The following is a 13,885-nucleotide window of genomic DNA, read 5'->3' as shown; positions in this document are numbered from 1 at the left end:
ATAAATTACTGTGTACTCTACTAAAGCTTTACCCAGACTCAAGCACGTGAGACTCCTCATAGGTAGCATGACAAAGAGGGCCTTACGTGAGGATACCCTGCTCTGCCATGATGCCTTGTCCAGCGATGCTCAGTCTCGGTACTCCTTGCTGCTGCTTGGTACTCAAATGCTGCTGCCTGAGCTGCACTGTAAGAAACAAACAAGGCATGTCTTGGAGAGAAGCCTTGCAGTGCCTTGCTCCCTGGCATAGCAAAGCCAGGTCCTTTATATATGCTGGGCTTAAAATATATTGCTCTGCCTTTATTCTGGCACAATTTTCATTTGATTCAGTCAGTTATGCAATTAGAGATTAGAAAATTCAGTACTGACCATTGCTGGTCCAAGTAGACTGGGTTGCAGAAATAAAGCTTTATCACAATAGATCTAGTACCTGTATAAAGCTTCATTGCTAGACATTACACCATCAAAGGGAATATCTATCTATGTTTCCACTGAGCCTTCTGATTTTAAACTATTTGCTCCACACAAATGTGCACTACAATTTCTTAGCTAAATAGTTGCTTAAAAATAATTTTTGGATGCTCATACTGAAGTCAGTACAGAGTTAAGCAGTAGCTATGTTTTCCAACTGCAATATGCCAGTCTTTTTTGCTATTAAAAAAATGTAAAAACTACTATTTTTTCTCATTTGTTAATGAAAAACTGGCCGGTGGAAAAGCCAGTATTCCTTTTACAAAGATTTCATAATTAGGCCTGGTCCTGGACAAAGTTACTGCTAAGTGTCAGGCTTAGTACTTTGAGAACAACAATGTTTTGTAAGATAAATCCTCTTTCATCATCATGGTGCTCAGAAGAATGGGATCATTCAGCGGAATATCACTCAGATACAAAAGTGGGATATTACGGAGAGACGTCTGGAAGACATCTAGGAATACCACCACTTCAAGAAGACTAAGTATGTATTTCAAGAATGCAAAATATACCACCATTTAAAGAAGAGAAAACTTATCTAGACAACCTGGAAATTTACACATACACTTAAATTTATAAGTATGTTAGCTAATCTTGTATATTAAATCACCTTTTTTTTTTTTTAAACTTGTGTAGAAAAAAAAGCAACAAAAACAACTATCATTAACAACAAAGCTGTATTCTCCAACCACACATATTCTAAAAAGAATATGTTTAAGTAACCCTTTTAAAAGGCTTTTTGGAAGCAATGAAGCAATCAACTTTGACAATCAGAAAGTCTTCCTGAAAAATAACCTAAGGTTGGGTATTTACATCAGCACAATAACAAAATTCTCTACAAGAGACTGGATTTCTCTATGCTCTTGGCATCCACATATATTGAAACATGACCTGAATGAGTCAGACATGGATAGAATTCTTGTTTGGTAGAATTACATCATACATACTTCAAAGTCCTTCAGAAAAATAGTGAGGAAGTAAAACTGAATCTAAATTATCCATTATCCTACCAAACCTTTCTTGAAGAGGAACTGCACCTCTAGGACATTTGTGTTTCAAAAAAATCCACCTGAAATTGTATATAAACTCTCTAATCTTGTTTATCTCTTACTTGTTTTCAAGGTATGGAAAACTCCAAAGATTTAATGTAGCTGGTACAGGGAGAAGAAAGAAAAAAGGAAGCATTTTATATGAACATCAAGAAGAATGAAATTTGCCTGTTGTTTTGTTTTGTGTTTTTTTTTTTTTAAACACAAAATTGTCAAACTCAAAACTGTAATTAAAAGGAAAAAGCTGTGTGTTTAAAAATGTGGCAACTTACTGAAGAATGTTCTATGAGCACAAATGAAGGTTAAATGGAGAGTACATTACTTGCCATGAATTATTCACTGAGAGTTAAACAGGGCACACTAAGAAAGGAGTTTTCTCACTAGCCTTTTGTTGTGAGAAGGTTTGTTTGCTGATTTAAATTGGTCAGCTAGGCTTCTGCTGTAGACAACTGATAGGTGCTTGCTGGGGTAGTCTATTTCCATGATTCAGACATCTATTTTAAGACAGAGAGAACTGCTCCTCACAGCTGTCTGTCTGTCTTTCTGTGGGCTATGGCTGCCTGCCTATTTTACATTAGAAACCTAGGTTTTGAAGGATTCAAGATGTACTTAATAAATCCTATGCTGCCAGCCTAAAAACTATAAATTCTATAGGATAATTTTTTTTCCTAATCACTCTCCTACTTGCAGCAGTTGAACTGAATGTAGATAGGATTTAAAATTTTGCTTTTATAGAAATGTGAATTTCAAAATAGTTTCATATTTGGCCTTAGATCTTATCATATTTGGACTGTGTGAGAGATTAGCAATGTAAAGACATGACCTCCCTGGTCCATAACTAATGTAGTAACTGTCATGGTTTAAAAAGATGCACCTCTGACCTTTCACACTTTCCTCCCCAGAGGGGGAAAAAAGTAAAGCAATCAAAAGGAATATATATGTATCACATCAGCTATGCCTACCACTTAAAATTTATGTAAGAATCTCTTCTCCTGAATACCCAGATATCTGGAAGGGATGATACAGTGTGTTCTCATGTTCATTGATTCTAAATTTTTCCCCAGTTTAGGGGTAACTTATTAGTTCTATCTGAACTCTTTATTTAATTTTTATCTGTTTGAATTTTCCCTTATGAGACAATGTACCAGACATAAGAAATTCATGTTGCAGAATAAATCTCAAAGAAACTCGTAGTTACACTGTTACATACCACCAGAGATGATGATAGCTATCAACTTCATGTCGTTGTGGATGTATAAATTGCATAAACTGGATGCAAGCATTGTAGTATTGAAAATGCAGTGCCACATCGGACATGGGCTATGTGCATCTTTCTTTGTCTTTCTATGACTAAAACTGATAGTTTGTGTGTCATCAGATTCCTGAAAATATGGCATAGCTCGGCATATTACTTAGGCTTCCATAGAGGCACTTCTATACATAGGACAGCAATTTGGAAACTAACAAAGTTTTACTTGATACTTAATGTTTTCTTTTCACATGCTCTAATGATAGCCTTCTAATGCAGCAAATCAATCTTTTCTCTTTCCTTGATGTTCTCCTTCAGTAGCTGATTAGCAAAGCTACCTCTATTTTTAACCACTGAATTAAATCCAGCTAACTTCCTTCTAGACATTTGTTGCTATGTCAAATACAGAAGAATCCTAATTAAAAAAAAAAAAAAAAAAAAAAAAAAAGAGGAAAGGCATCAAGTCTTTCTCTTACTTGACTTAGGCTTTTTTTAAAAAAACAAAGGGTGTTCATCAGCCTCACAACACCACATTAGCTAAAAAACCCCCCATCAATGTACAATTGCAATAGGAAGTCCCACCTGTTAATTTCCCTTCTGTGACTGGCAGGTCTGCAAGTCCATAACTGATGAACTAACTTCAGATAATTGTCAATGATGATGAAGAGCAGTGCAGATTTACTAAGGTGCTTGAACTTAACTAATTCCTTTTCTTACAAAAGAGCACCTCTGAAAGAATGTAGATAACCAGGTACTTGATATTTTTTTAAAGTTTTTCTTTCTCAAACACATTAAAAAGTAAATACAACACTCACTTCTTGGAAGAAATATGAAACTTTTCTCTCCACTCTTTTATAAATCAAACAACTCATTGAAAGCAACTTTTCCCCTAAATAAATTTTCCTTGAGAGGAATATGCTTTTGCAAATAACATAACTTGTCATGCTAAATTTTTAGAAAGAGTTTACACATTCTTCATAAGAAGAGCTACATAGTCATGCTTGTTAACCTCTATAAAATAGTCTCAGTTGTACAAAAGTTAGAGAATGTCACATCAGTTATGAGTTTTGTCATAATTATGCTATAATTATGTTGGTCTAAACCTCGCAGATTTTCAGTATTTAATTTTCTCTCATATCAACCAATGCTTCAAATGACCTCCTCTGGGCTAAATCTTATTTTCATTCTCCTCGAGCTCTGACAGATTTTGAAGCCAGAAACTTCTCCTTGACTCCAAGAAGTCTTTCACACTCAGAATCCTCTCATCTCATATTTCAACTCTGCCCAAGTGAATTCTTGTTTCCTTATCCCAGTTTTAGCCTGAATCTTCTCTGAAGCTAATCTGGTAGCCCTCTGGTTTTGATGTCTTCTTTCTTATTCATTATCTAAATCTATTCTTAGTTTTAAATACCAGGTTTATGTTCAGGAACCATTATGTAGGCTTCTGTCCTGAATTCTTACCTCATTTTATCTAGCCATGCATCTCACATAATTTTCCGACATTCCTGTGCAGGCAAAATGTTAAAACTCAGCTTTAAAGGAGCATTATCTCATTTTCTGACACATGGATAGCACTCTCACTTATTCATGCTGTTCTAAAATGTTTTCAGCCTTGATCTTTTATTTCGGCCGTGACAGCCTTGCTGTAGCTGAAAATCATTGCATCCACTTGGATAATATTTGTAAGGATTATTCTGTCCAGAGTCCCAAAACATGATCAGACCTTTACTACCTGTTCACCACTAGACTTCACTGGTATCAGCACTTTCTAGGCAAAAAGACTGCCATGTCTCTTTGGCTCACAACTTCAACAGCATAATTCCATTTGTATGTCCCTGTGTATGGCCTCTTCTTGTATGAAATTTACATTTTTTTACAAAAATTACATTCTCTTTAATGTAAGACATTTTCATCTCCACTGTATCTATTATATTAGTTTGACAAACACTTTACTTCAGTCTGATAATAAAGACCTCTTCGGTCAGCAAGTTTTTGCTTCTTTCTCAAGCGTTTTGTGTTTCTCACATAGACCCTGTGTGCAGGGAAAATGACCCCATAAAATTTAATATCCCCTCAACCTTCTCTTTTAAATTATTCCTCAAAACCACGCTCTTCCCAGAGTGGGCAGAGAATGACCACGTCTGACAATGGCTAGAGAACAACAACCTGGACTTCTATTCAATATAACAAAATATAGCAAAATCCTAGGCTTGCTGTGGTCATGGAACTTTTGCTACTTCAGTCGATCCAGAGTCACACTGTCTACATTTTATGGCGACTTATTTTTCTCTAAACACAGTTGTTCAAGTTGCCATTTCATAATACTACTGCATCATATTTCTCACAAAAATCATGCGTTCCTTCAAATAGTATGCCTATGCCACACCTTGAATATGTTTTACACATACCTGAAACTTCAGAATAATCAAGAAATTAAAAGCAATTGTGCAAGAACTAAACGAATGTTATAGCATTCTAAGTCTGTGTTGAAGCTGGGCTCATACAGTGTAAAATTACAGTACATGCAATGAAATGTGTTTCACTGTTTGCTTTGTATAATGTCCTTATGCCAACACAGTTTTATAGTATGCTGTATTGGAAGAGTATATTTAATTATTTTAAGACATTTACAGTAAAAATAAATCTAAACTGCAACAGTTACTATTTAAAACTACTTAATTTAAGGAGCATGTATAACATAATGTGCTCACTGTTTGTTTCTTTAGAGACCAGCTGGGCTGTATTTCAGTGTGTTTGCATGAAACATAGAAAAAATAGATTCAGCCTTTATATTCTACTGTCAGCATTTTACCTATAACTTTGAAAGCTTGTTTGGCTGGTTGGTGTTACATATTCAAGGCAAGGTTAAATAATTATACTTACTGGGTTGCAAAGACCATTCTGAATTCTTATTCTCTTAATTCCCACCTTAAACCACCTATAAAATAATACCAAAAAAAAACCCCAAACAAGAAAACAAGACAAACAACCCCCAAAAAACCTTCTCTAAGAGTATGTGAAAGTTTACATCATTTACGGAAAATTGCAGAAAGACTTAGATATGCAAGTATTTCAATAGTAAAGTTATTTCTTTTATATTCATCCACAATTTTATTAATTCATAAAAATATGTTATATCTGATATTGCAAACATTGTTAAAGACTATTGCTGACATTAAATGTTGGCTGTAATAATATATTTTTAAATGTTCCGTGCTCATAGACAAATATTTCATAACTATTATCTAACTTGAGCTAGCATTCAAATTACATTGGCAGTTTTACAAATCACAGCAAGAGGCACATTTCTATCTCTGGAATAAGAAGTTATAAAATGTGGAAATTTATTTTTGCTGTTTACACAACTTCTATATATGTAAATAAACTTAGTCCTGCGAAGTCATGTCCAGCTGATCAACACCCTGATAAGGTGACATTTAGGATAAAAACTAGATGACTTTTTATTTTTGCCCTTTTGTTTCTCTCCATCATATTCTGTTATTTTGGAGAAGAATGCAAATAAATGATTCACTTCTGCCTTTTACAACTGAAAAAAGGTCTTAGCATGCAAAAACATTTCTCAGTTAGGATGCCATTCTTGCAAAGGTAAGGATGAGCTACTAGGATGTTTTGCCTAGAAAGTTCTCAATCTAATACATATTCTGTTTATTGTAGTTGAAAACCTAAGACTTCTTCAATCTTTAAATTGTATTTAACAGCATTAATTAATTTATTAATTTTATTTACATTTGAAGCTTAGTTATCCAAATCTTTCTTGTCCAAAGAAAATCCTCCCAGTAGTGCATTGGAAGGTCTCCTAACACATGGTTTGCATCTGCACTGTTTTTCCTTCTAGCATAACAGTTTCCTCACTCAAGCCTTCTACTGATTATGTGCTTTGCAACTCTTGGCCAGATAGTTCAAAAAGTCATCATTTTAGAGAAAGCTCTGGGCAGAAATCTTTCTTCACAGAAGGAGATTATGACAGCCTCTAATCCTGCCAATATTCTGTCTCAGAAAGGCACCTAAGGAAAATAAAGACTCAAGAATCTTTATAATTTTTAATAAATTTTCACCTATCTAGAGGAAGAGAATAACCTAGAAACAGAAAAACGTTATTTTAACTCAGGCAAATTAGAAACCCACTTAAAAGCCACAGCTATTGAAATTATTACTTCAGTCCTCAGTTTAGCAGTTCGTAAAGGATCCACATCTTCTTGTCTGAGGTTATGCTTGGGCTTTGTTTTGTTTTTTTTTTTTTCAATGTAGGACATACATGCACAGTCCCAGCAAATGTGGCTGCCTTGCCTGACACAGATGTATGTCAGATTGTGCACTGCTCAAGGCTCAGAGGTCTCAGGGAGGTGGCTGAGCTCTCAGGAAGCTTCGGGTCTACCCATTCACAACCTTGCTAGGGACAAGGAGGTATTTCTGAAATGTGGCAGGCAGCTATCTATACCAAAACAATGTCTTATCTTAAATTCTAAAAGAACAAGGATATCAGAGAAGGACTGTTTCATTTTTTGAAACAAAACAGGGCAAGATCTGAGACTATTCTTATAGGATCTGAATCTGAGTTTTCAAAACTGTAGATACTGAGATTGAAATCTACAGTAACAAAAAAGCAGAGTTTAAATGTGTTAATTTTGTAAGTTCATAGTCAGTGCAAGATGTTTCTACATAATTCAACTTTGCAGAAGATGTCTTCCAAAGAGTGAGCTGACAGTACCAGAAAAAGGGGACCAAGCTTGTGTACATAATCTTCTGATTTAGATCTAAGGAGCAGTAAACCAAATATTAATATAAATTCAAACCAAATATGTTATTATTTTAGTCTAATTCTGTTAATTAATTAGACCTAGATTTAAAAAAAAATGCTGTACCTGTGAAGAAGGGATGTCGGAAAGGGAACAAATAGATCCATAGAGACTAAAAAGAGATTAACAGCATCTCTAGAATAGGACGTGGCCAGTGAGAGAAAAGACAAGATTGAAAAATTCAGTGTCTCTGTGGATTCTATTAATTTTAGTGTCCAGTAAAATGGCAACTTGTAATTCCCAGGCTTGCCTTTTGAATGTATTGATGGGTGTCTTTTGTGTGTCACACTGAGGGATAAGATACAACACAGCTGCTGTTGCTTCTGACTCTTCTATAGCTTCAGAAAGATAATTCTAGATTGCAGAACTGGTGTATTTTGACTCATATGGTTTCTAGGATGACATCTGGTCCATGGGATAAAGTATATTACACTGTTGAGAAGCAGATGTAGGATCTATGGATTTTTACACTTCTGTTGTAAAAGATATTGATTGTGATGGCTTTGGAGGTGCACTGGCCTTCTTAATATATGAAAACATTACAATTCTACTTGTGGGCCTGAGAATTTTTGTTTTATAGCTTAGTCAAATCCTTCTGGTTTTGTTTTGTTTTGTTTTCTGAGAATGCCATTTAAAACAGGTCTCCTCCAGCTCAATATACAAAGATGGAGAAGAGGTAAATAGAACATTAGGGAAAAGAACAAAAAAAGAATGCATTGGAGCTTCAGAGAAACATGAGTTATTCCCCCGACAGAAAGTTCTCTTCTATCACCAATTGAAATCTTAATGAAAAAAAGCCATTGAATACAAGAATAGTTAAATCACTTTTCCAAACAACCTTAAAGCCTCTCCTACAACACAGTCATCCTTTTGTCCTTTACATGTCCTCATTAGTTTAAATAAGAAACTTACTTCATCTTTTATCTCCTACAATATGTAGTATTTAAAACAAAATTAACAACTTGAGTCTTTCTCTCCTGCAGGCATTTATCCACAGATATATGGAACAGATATAACTTCGGTAAGTCTAACCTGTGGTGTAGATATGAATCTGTGGTTTAAATCTGAATATGCATGAGAGCACAACATTCAAGATTATCTCGCTTCAGCTTTTTTAACAAAAGCTCTTTTGATAAGCTGGAGCAGCTACACTGGAGCAACAGAATATGTTGATCTACCCATGGTAGGTATAACACTTTGAAAAGTAAACTGTTTTCCCTAAAGTGGAAAACATTTCAAGTATTATAAGCAAATACTACCACTATCAAAAAACCACAAAACAAAACATTCTAAAATAAAACAAAACCTTACACAACATGCTGCAATAATACTTTACTTGCTTGTCTTCAATTTTGACTTCAGCTCTCAGTTCTGTCCTTATAGTTTATTTTCTTGTCCATATCTGAAATCAGGCTGTGATCTCTCTCAGGTTCAGCTGATGGGCCATTATTAATGAAGCACTAAACCCGCTACAGGAGATACACTCATTAAGTTCACAAACCGATATTTAACTGTTGAATACATTTATTTGACATGATAGTTTTTAGATACACACACTAATTTTTACTCTGTTGCAACTGATTTATACATTCAAGTTGATTATTGCTAGTAACACTTTCCTGCCTCATTTTGCGTTGTAGCTTCAGTAAACACTATCTCTATGTTATAGGAAAAAATAAAGCAGAGAAAAAGAAAGAAAGAAAGAAAGAGAAAAAGAAAGAAAGAGAGAAAGAGAGAAAGAGAGAAATAAAGAGAGAGAGAAAGAAGAAAGCAAGAAAGAAGAAAGCAAGAAAGAGAAAGCAAGAAAGCAAGAAAGAAAGAAAGAGAAAGAAAGAGTAAATTGAGTGGTCATTTACATTGGTAGAGAAAAAAGCAGCACCAAGCCAGTTTGCAGGAAGAGTAAGATAGAAACCTCACCTAACTAATGTGGCCCTATGTTTTTATTTAAAAATATAAGTATTGCTAACAAAAGAAAAAATATAATAATAAAAAAAGCCAAAGCATTTTTAGCTTAATTAACCAGGTTTGGTTTTGGATGAACAACTGGAGACCCTCTTCACATCTCAGGGGTGTATCTTTATTCAAGTGTGCTCTGCTGTCACTTTTCTCTGCCAACATAGAGAAACTAGAAATGTGAAGATATGATTACTCTCATGTTATCTATTTAAATTTCACACTAAATGATTCTCAAAGCCTCTTGCAGTCCAGGTACTTTCCTTGGTTTTAATCAATCTGAAGTATTTATGATAGTATGGTCACTCTTCCGACAGTCATCTCAGCCAGACAGGTTCAATTCAGTTCACATCATTTCACATGTAACTTGGAAAGCATTTTTGCCTGCAAATTTGCTGGTATAATTAGCTAAAACCTGAATTATCTCAGCAATTTTTTTTCTGAGCACTATTTCCTAATTTTTTACTACTCTCTATATAAAAATCTCACAAAACATGCAAATCTTGAAATTGAACCAAATAAAACAGATTTTATTCCCTGTACTTAGACCTATCTAACACACTGGACAGTGACAGCAGTGTGCTACAGAAGACTGTTTATGAACCTGACTGCATAGCAATTACAACTAAAATGTATTGTTGTTGTTCTAGTATATTTGGCTTCTATATAGTGGGAACAGGAATATTCCACATTGAACAGTGTCCTAAAGCACTGTCTAGTTTAACTAGGCCTCCAAAAAAAAAAAATTTTATTTTGAGAGGAAAACTTAAGTGCAAGTTTTGTATTTGAAGTAAAAACGGAAAGCAACAATAACAAGAACCCTTTACTTCCTCACCAGCAAATCTAACTTTGCCTGACATCTCAGAAGGACTGAAGATTAAATGCAAGATTTCAAGGTGGTATTCTACATGACCTAAATTTTACAGCGTTGACTAGATCCCTTTGCAGTGGTTCAATGAGGGAGGAGATGGTTTAAAGTGCCTACTGCTTTGAAGTGCACAGACCTAAGGGCACATGCTGTTTTGGTCCTATGACATTCCAGGAAATGTCAGCACTTGCAGGCTACTTTGATGACCTGGAAAGTAAGGCAGCTAAGTTTGTAAATTAAGTTTCCAGCAGCATTACTTAAAAGGCATTTATTTCATTAAAAAGCTCTTCTTTAGGAAGCCTTTACATTTTTGCCATATTTCTGATTAAAATTAACTGAGGGAGGCATTAATATGTAGTTTATGCATTCTGAAAATTAGTTAACAAGAACCATAAACAAGGTCTTGATGCTAAATTTACTGTGATACTGTTGCTTTGAAAAAGAAATTAAATAAATGCTTCTGCTCTTACAGTGGCTGCAAGAGATATAGAGCTGATAAACAACAATGTAAAAATTTTATTAATATGGTCTGAGGCCTGGAAGAGGAAATTTCAACATGGCAGCACCACTGGCCTGCCATGTTTGTCTACAAAACAGGCAGGGATTTTCCATAAAATTTTGCCTTGAAAATTGTGATGAAGCTATACATGACTCTAATCTAAATCTGCATCAAGGTGCTGCTTGTTACTGGCAACCTGTGATGGCTCTGACTTATGCCTGGCCATTACACAAATTATCAGTTTACTGTATGAATAATTATAATAGATTCATTTATATTCAGAGAAGGGGAATGTATATTTCCATCTCTTGAACTCACTAAGGTGTATCTATGAAGGTAACTCAGTGGGGCAGACTGTCAACTCCAGAACACCTGTTCCTACGCAGCAGCAAATCTTGTTTTGCTAAAGAGAAGTATTACAGATCAAGAGGATCTACGCAACTGGGAAACAATTTCAGCCCTGCAAAAGAGAGAAATAAAAGAATTGCGCTGCAGCAGTATGACACAGCTTTTGCTAATGATTGCTTAGATAGTTGTTCTACGTCACTGTAGTACATCACCTCTTTCATGTGCCTGCTTTTGTACCCCTAACAGTTCTTTCTTCTCCCATTTCCACCCTTTGCCCCATATTTTTCTGTCATGTAGAAAAATCAAAGCTGGATATTAAAGCTGTAAAAATTAATTTTGTGACTCATCTGAATTTCCTGCAGTTACCCATTTCTTAATTTGCATCTCTCAGTCCACAGGTATCACAATACTACTGTGCAACATAAAATTTATAGATGGAAAATATCAGATTGTTTTGAATTTTAGCTTAAAGAGATATTGACAAAGCCTAAGTAAATCAATAGATTATTAAAATGCACAAAATAAAGACAACATTTTCCGTATCTTCCTGCCAAGTAGGAAAATAACAGATTTTTCCATAAATGTGGTATGAACAAAGTGCTATTCCACTAATGATAAATCAAGTCACAGTGCTATTACATATACTTAGTGACACAACAAACAAAAAGAAGGTAACTAAAGCAGACAATTTGTTGGCCAGAAATTAATTCCAAAAATATGGCAGAAATTCTGCAATGAGCTCAAGTAAGGAATAAGAACAGATAACAACTATAACAAAAAACAATTATTTAGGCTAAACATAAAAATACTGAATATAAAAATGTTCCTAAACTGCAGATGTAAAATTTATTGAAGAAAAAATCCCTTTCCTTAATTATGTAGAGCCATAATGTCTTTCTAACTGTATATTCATACTTCACTTTCTTAAGCTATTCAATACAAATGCAAAAATGATGATGCAGCACCAAAGTTAGGATAAAAACTGTACGACTTCAAATGCAGATGCCTAAGAATGCTTTACATCATTACCACAAACTGCTTTACATTGCTTTACATTATTACCATAGGTCCTAAAGTGGCTATTTTGAGGGAAGTGACTTTGCCTGTAAACCCAAAGAGCTGGCATGAGCAAGCTCATGTCTTACTGAAACACTGTGTACTTGGAAGCAGTTTTACTCTTAGCCTTTTATAGTAATAGTGTGTATGGCATTTAACAGTGAAATAAATGTTGCAGGACTGAAAAAAAAAAACCAAAACAAAAAAACAGTAAAACAGTACAAAAGAGAATTGTTATCTAACGCATTTAGAAGCATCATAGCTGATAATTATTACAATAAATTGCTAGTATCATCCATTTATTTCTCTTCATTGAAGTTAAGAAGCTGGTAAACTGCAGCTCCATCAGACAGTTCTGCACTATAATAAATAATTTTCACTGACATCCTCTGACTGCTTTTTATCCTCCTTCATTTAAACTTATATTAGTTATTATAATCAATAATCAAAATGACAAATTAATTCAAAATGAATGGTCCAAATTATTAAATATCTTGTTGGTCAATCATCAAATGTTCCTTTGAAAGGGCAAATAGAGTGCCAATTTAGCAAACCTCTCTCCCAGAGGAAAGAGATAGCACAGCTTTTTGGGTTGTCTGCTGTTTTCTTGACATCTTAAACCACTACACAGCTGGGAAATTTACATCTTGAAAGAGTACCAGAGAAGGAGAGGCCAGTGAGTTTTACATGCTAATAGCAGCCTGGGTGAATCTCTTACACTAGCACATAACAACATTCTATTTTGAACTCCAGAAGAAAGAGTAGGGCATCGTGAGGAGCACTCTAGGTCTCTGTGCTGTGAAAAGTAGAATTTTAGATAAATAAAGTTTCCAGAGTGTGACTTGTTGAAGTCACATTATCCTCCCCTTCTGACCTCTGAAGTGTTTTTTCCAGTTTTGGAGGCTGCCACTGGAGGATCACCAGAGCCCAGGACCAAGGACCTCTCCAGATGAGTAATATCTGTCGCCTAATATTCTGCTCCAGAGAGCAGAAGAGGTCAGTGTTATAGACACTAGCCTTGTCGTAACAACTAGTCCAAGTTCACCAGCTAGAATTATTCCTGGGCTGTTTTATTCACCATGTAGATGCAACCAAGATAAAAATCAGGGCCCTTGCATGACACTAATTAAAACCATTCCAGCTAGCACTTTCTGATAGCATCAAGCTACCTCAAAAAGAGCTTTCACATCAAAATTTTACAGAAACATACAGTTTTTGACATTCAGCATTGATAAGACAATCATATTATAGTATGATAATACCTGGATTACTATGTATTTCTATTTAATGTTTATGTGGATTTGCAGGTTAATATTTGGTGTATTTAGGAGTCCAGAATGAAAAGTATGCACAGTATAATTAAAATTCTATATCTTTTTATGAGGACTGAATTTTGTCTGTATCTTGAAAGAGATTTTTAATGAGATCACATTACATTTTGATATTGGCCCAAGTATAAATTAGTATACCATCTGTGTTATATCATTTATATTTTTATGTATAAACAATAAGTATTATTTTGGCATTAAAATGTGCTTGTATTTGCACTGTAAAATCACTCGGTCTAGAATTCCA

At 34.7% G+C, this 13,885-nt stretch overlaps 2 protein-coding genes across 4 annotated transcripts in view; both read right to left on the bottom strand.

Moving 5' to 3' along the window:
- The window catches only part of LOC309451561 (3',5'-cyclic-AMP phosphodiesterase 4D), a gene marked incomplete at its 5' end in the record, with an annotated part of 350,513 nt that overhangs the window by 152,631 nt on the left and 183,997 nt on the right, over nt 1–13,885 (bottom strand). The window contains one exon of one of the 2 annotated variants that reach the window (XM_082075312.1): nt 8,923–8,941. The exons of the other annotated variant lie outside the window; for it this stretch is intronic. Of the gene's footprint in view, nt 1–8,922; nt 8,942–13,885 lie in introns of those variants that run through there. 2 annotated transcript variants of the gene reach the window in all.
- LOC309451564 (uncharacterized protein) overlaps nt 1–13,885 on the bottom strand; it is a 34,618-nt gene that overhangs the window by 10,730 nt on the left and 10,003 nt on the right. The window contains exon 2 of one of the 2 annotated variants that reach the window (XM_082075315.1): nt 87–186. The exons of the other annotated variant lie outside the window; for it this stretch is intronic. Coding sequence (XP_081931441.1) covers nt 87–186 — 100 coding nt within the window. The remainder of the gene's footprint in view (nt 1–86; nt 187–13,885) is intronic. 2 annotated transcript variants of the gene reach the window in all.

Source organism: Streptopelia decaocto (assembly GCF_964273445.1).
Source record: "Streptopelia decaocto genome assembly, chromosome: Z".
NCBI lineage: Eukaryota > Metazoa > Chordata > Aves > Columbiformes > Columbidae > Streptopelia > Streptopelia decaocto.
Note: the sequence above shows the minus strand (reverse complement) of the source record. Positions and strands in the feature narration are given on the sequence as shown.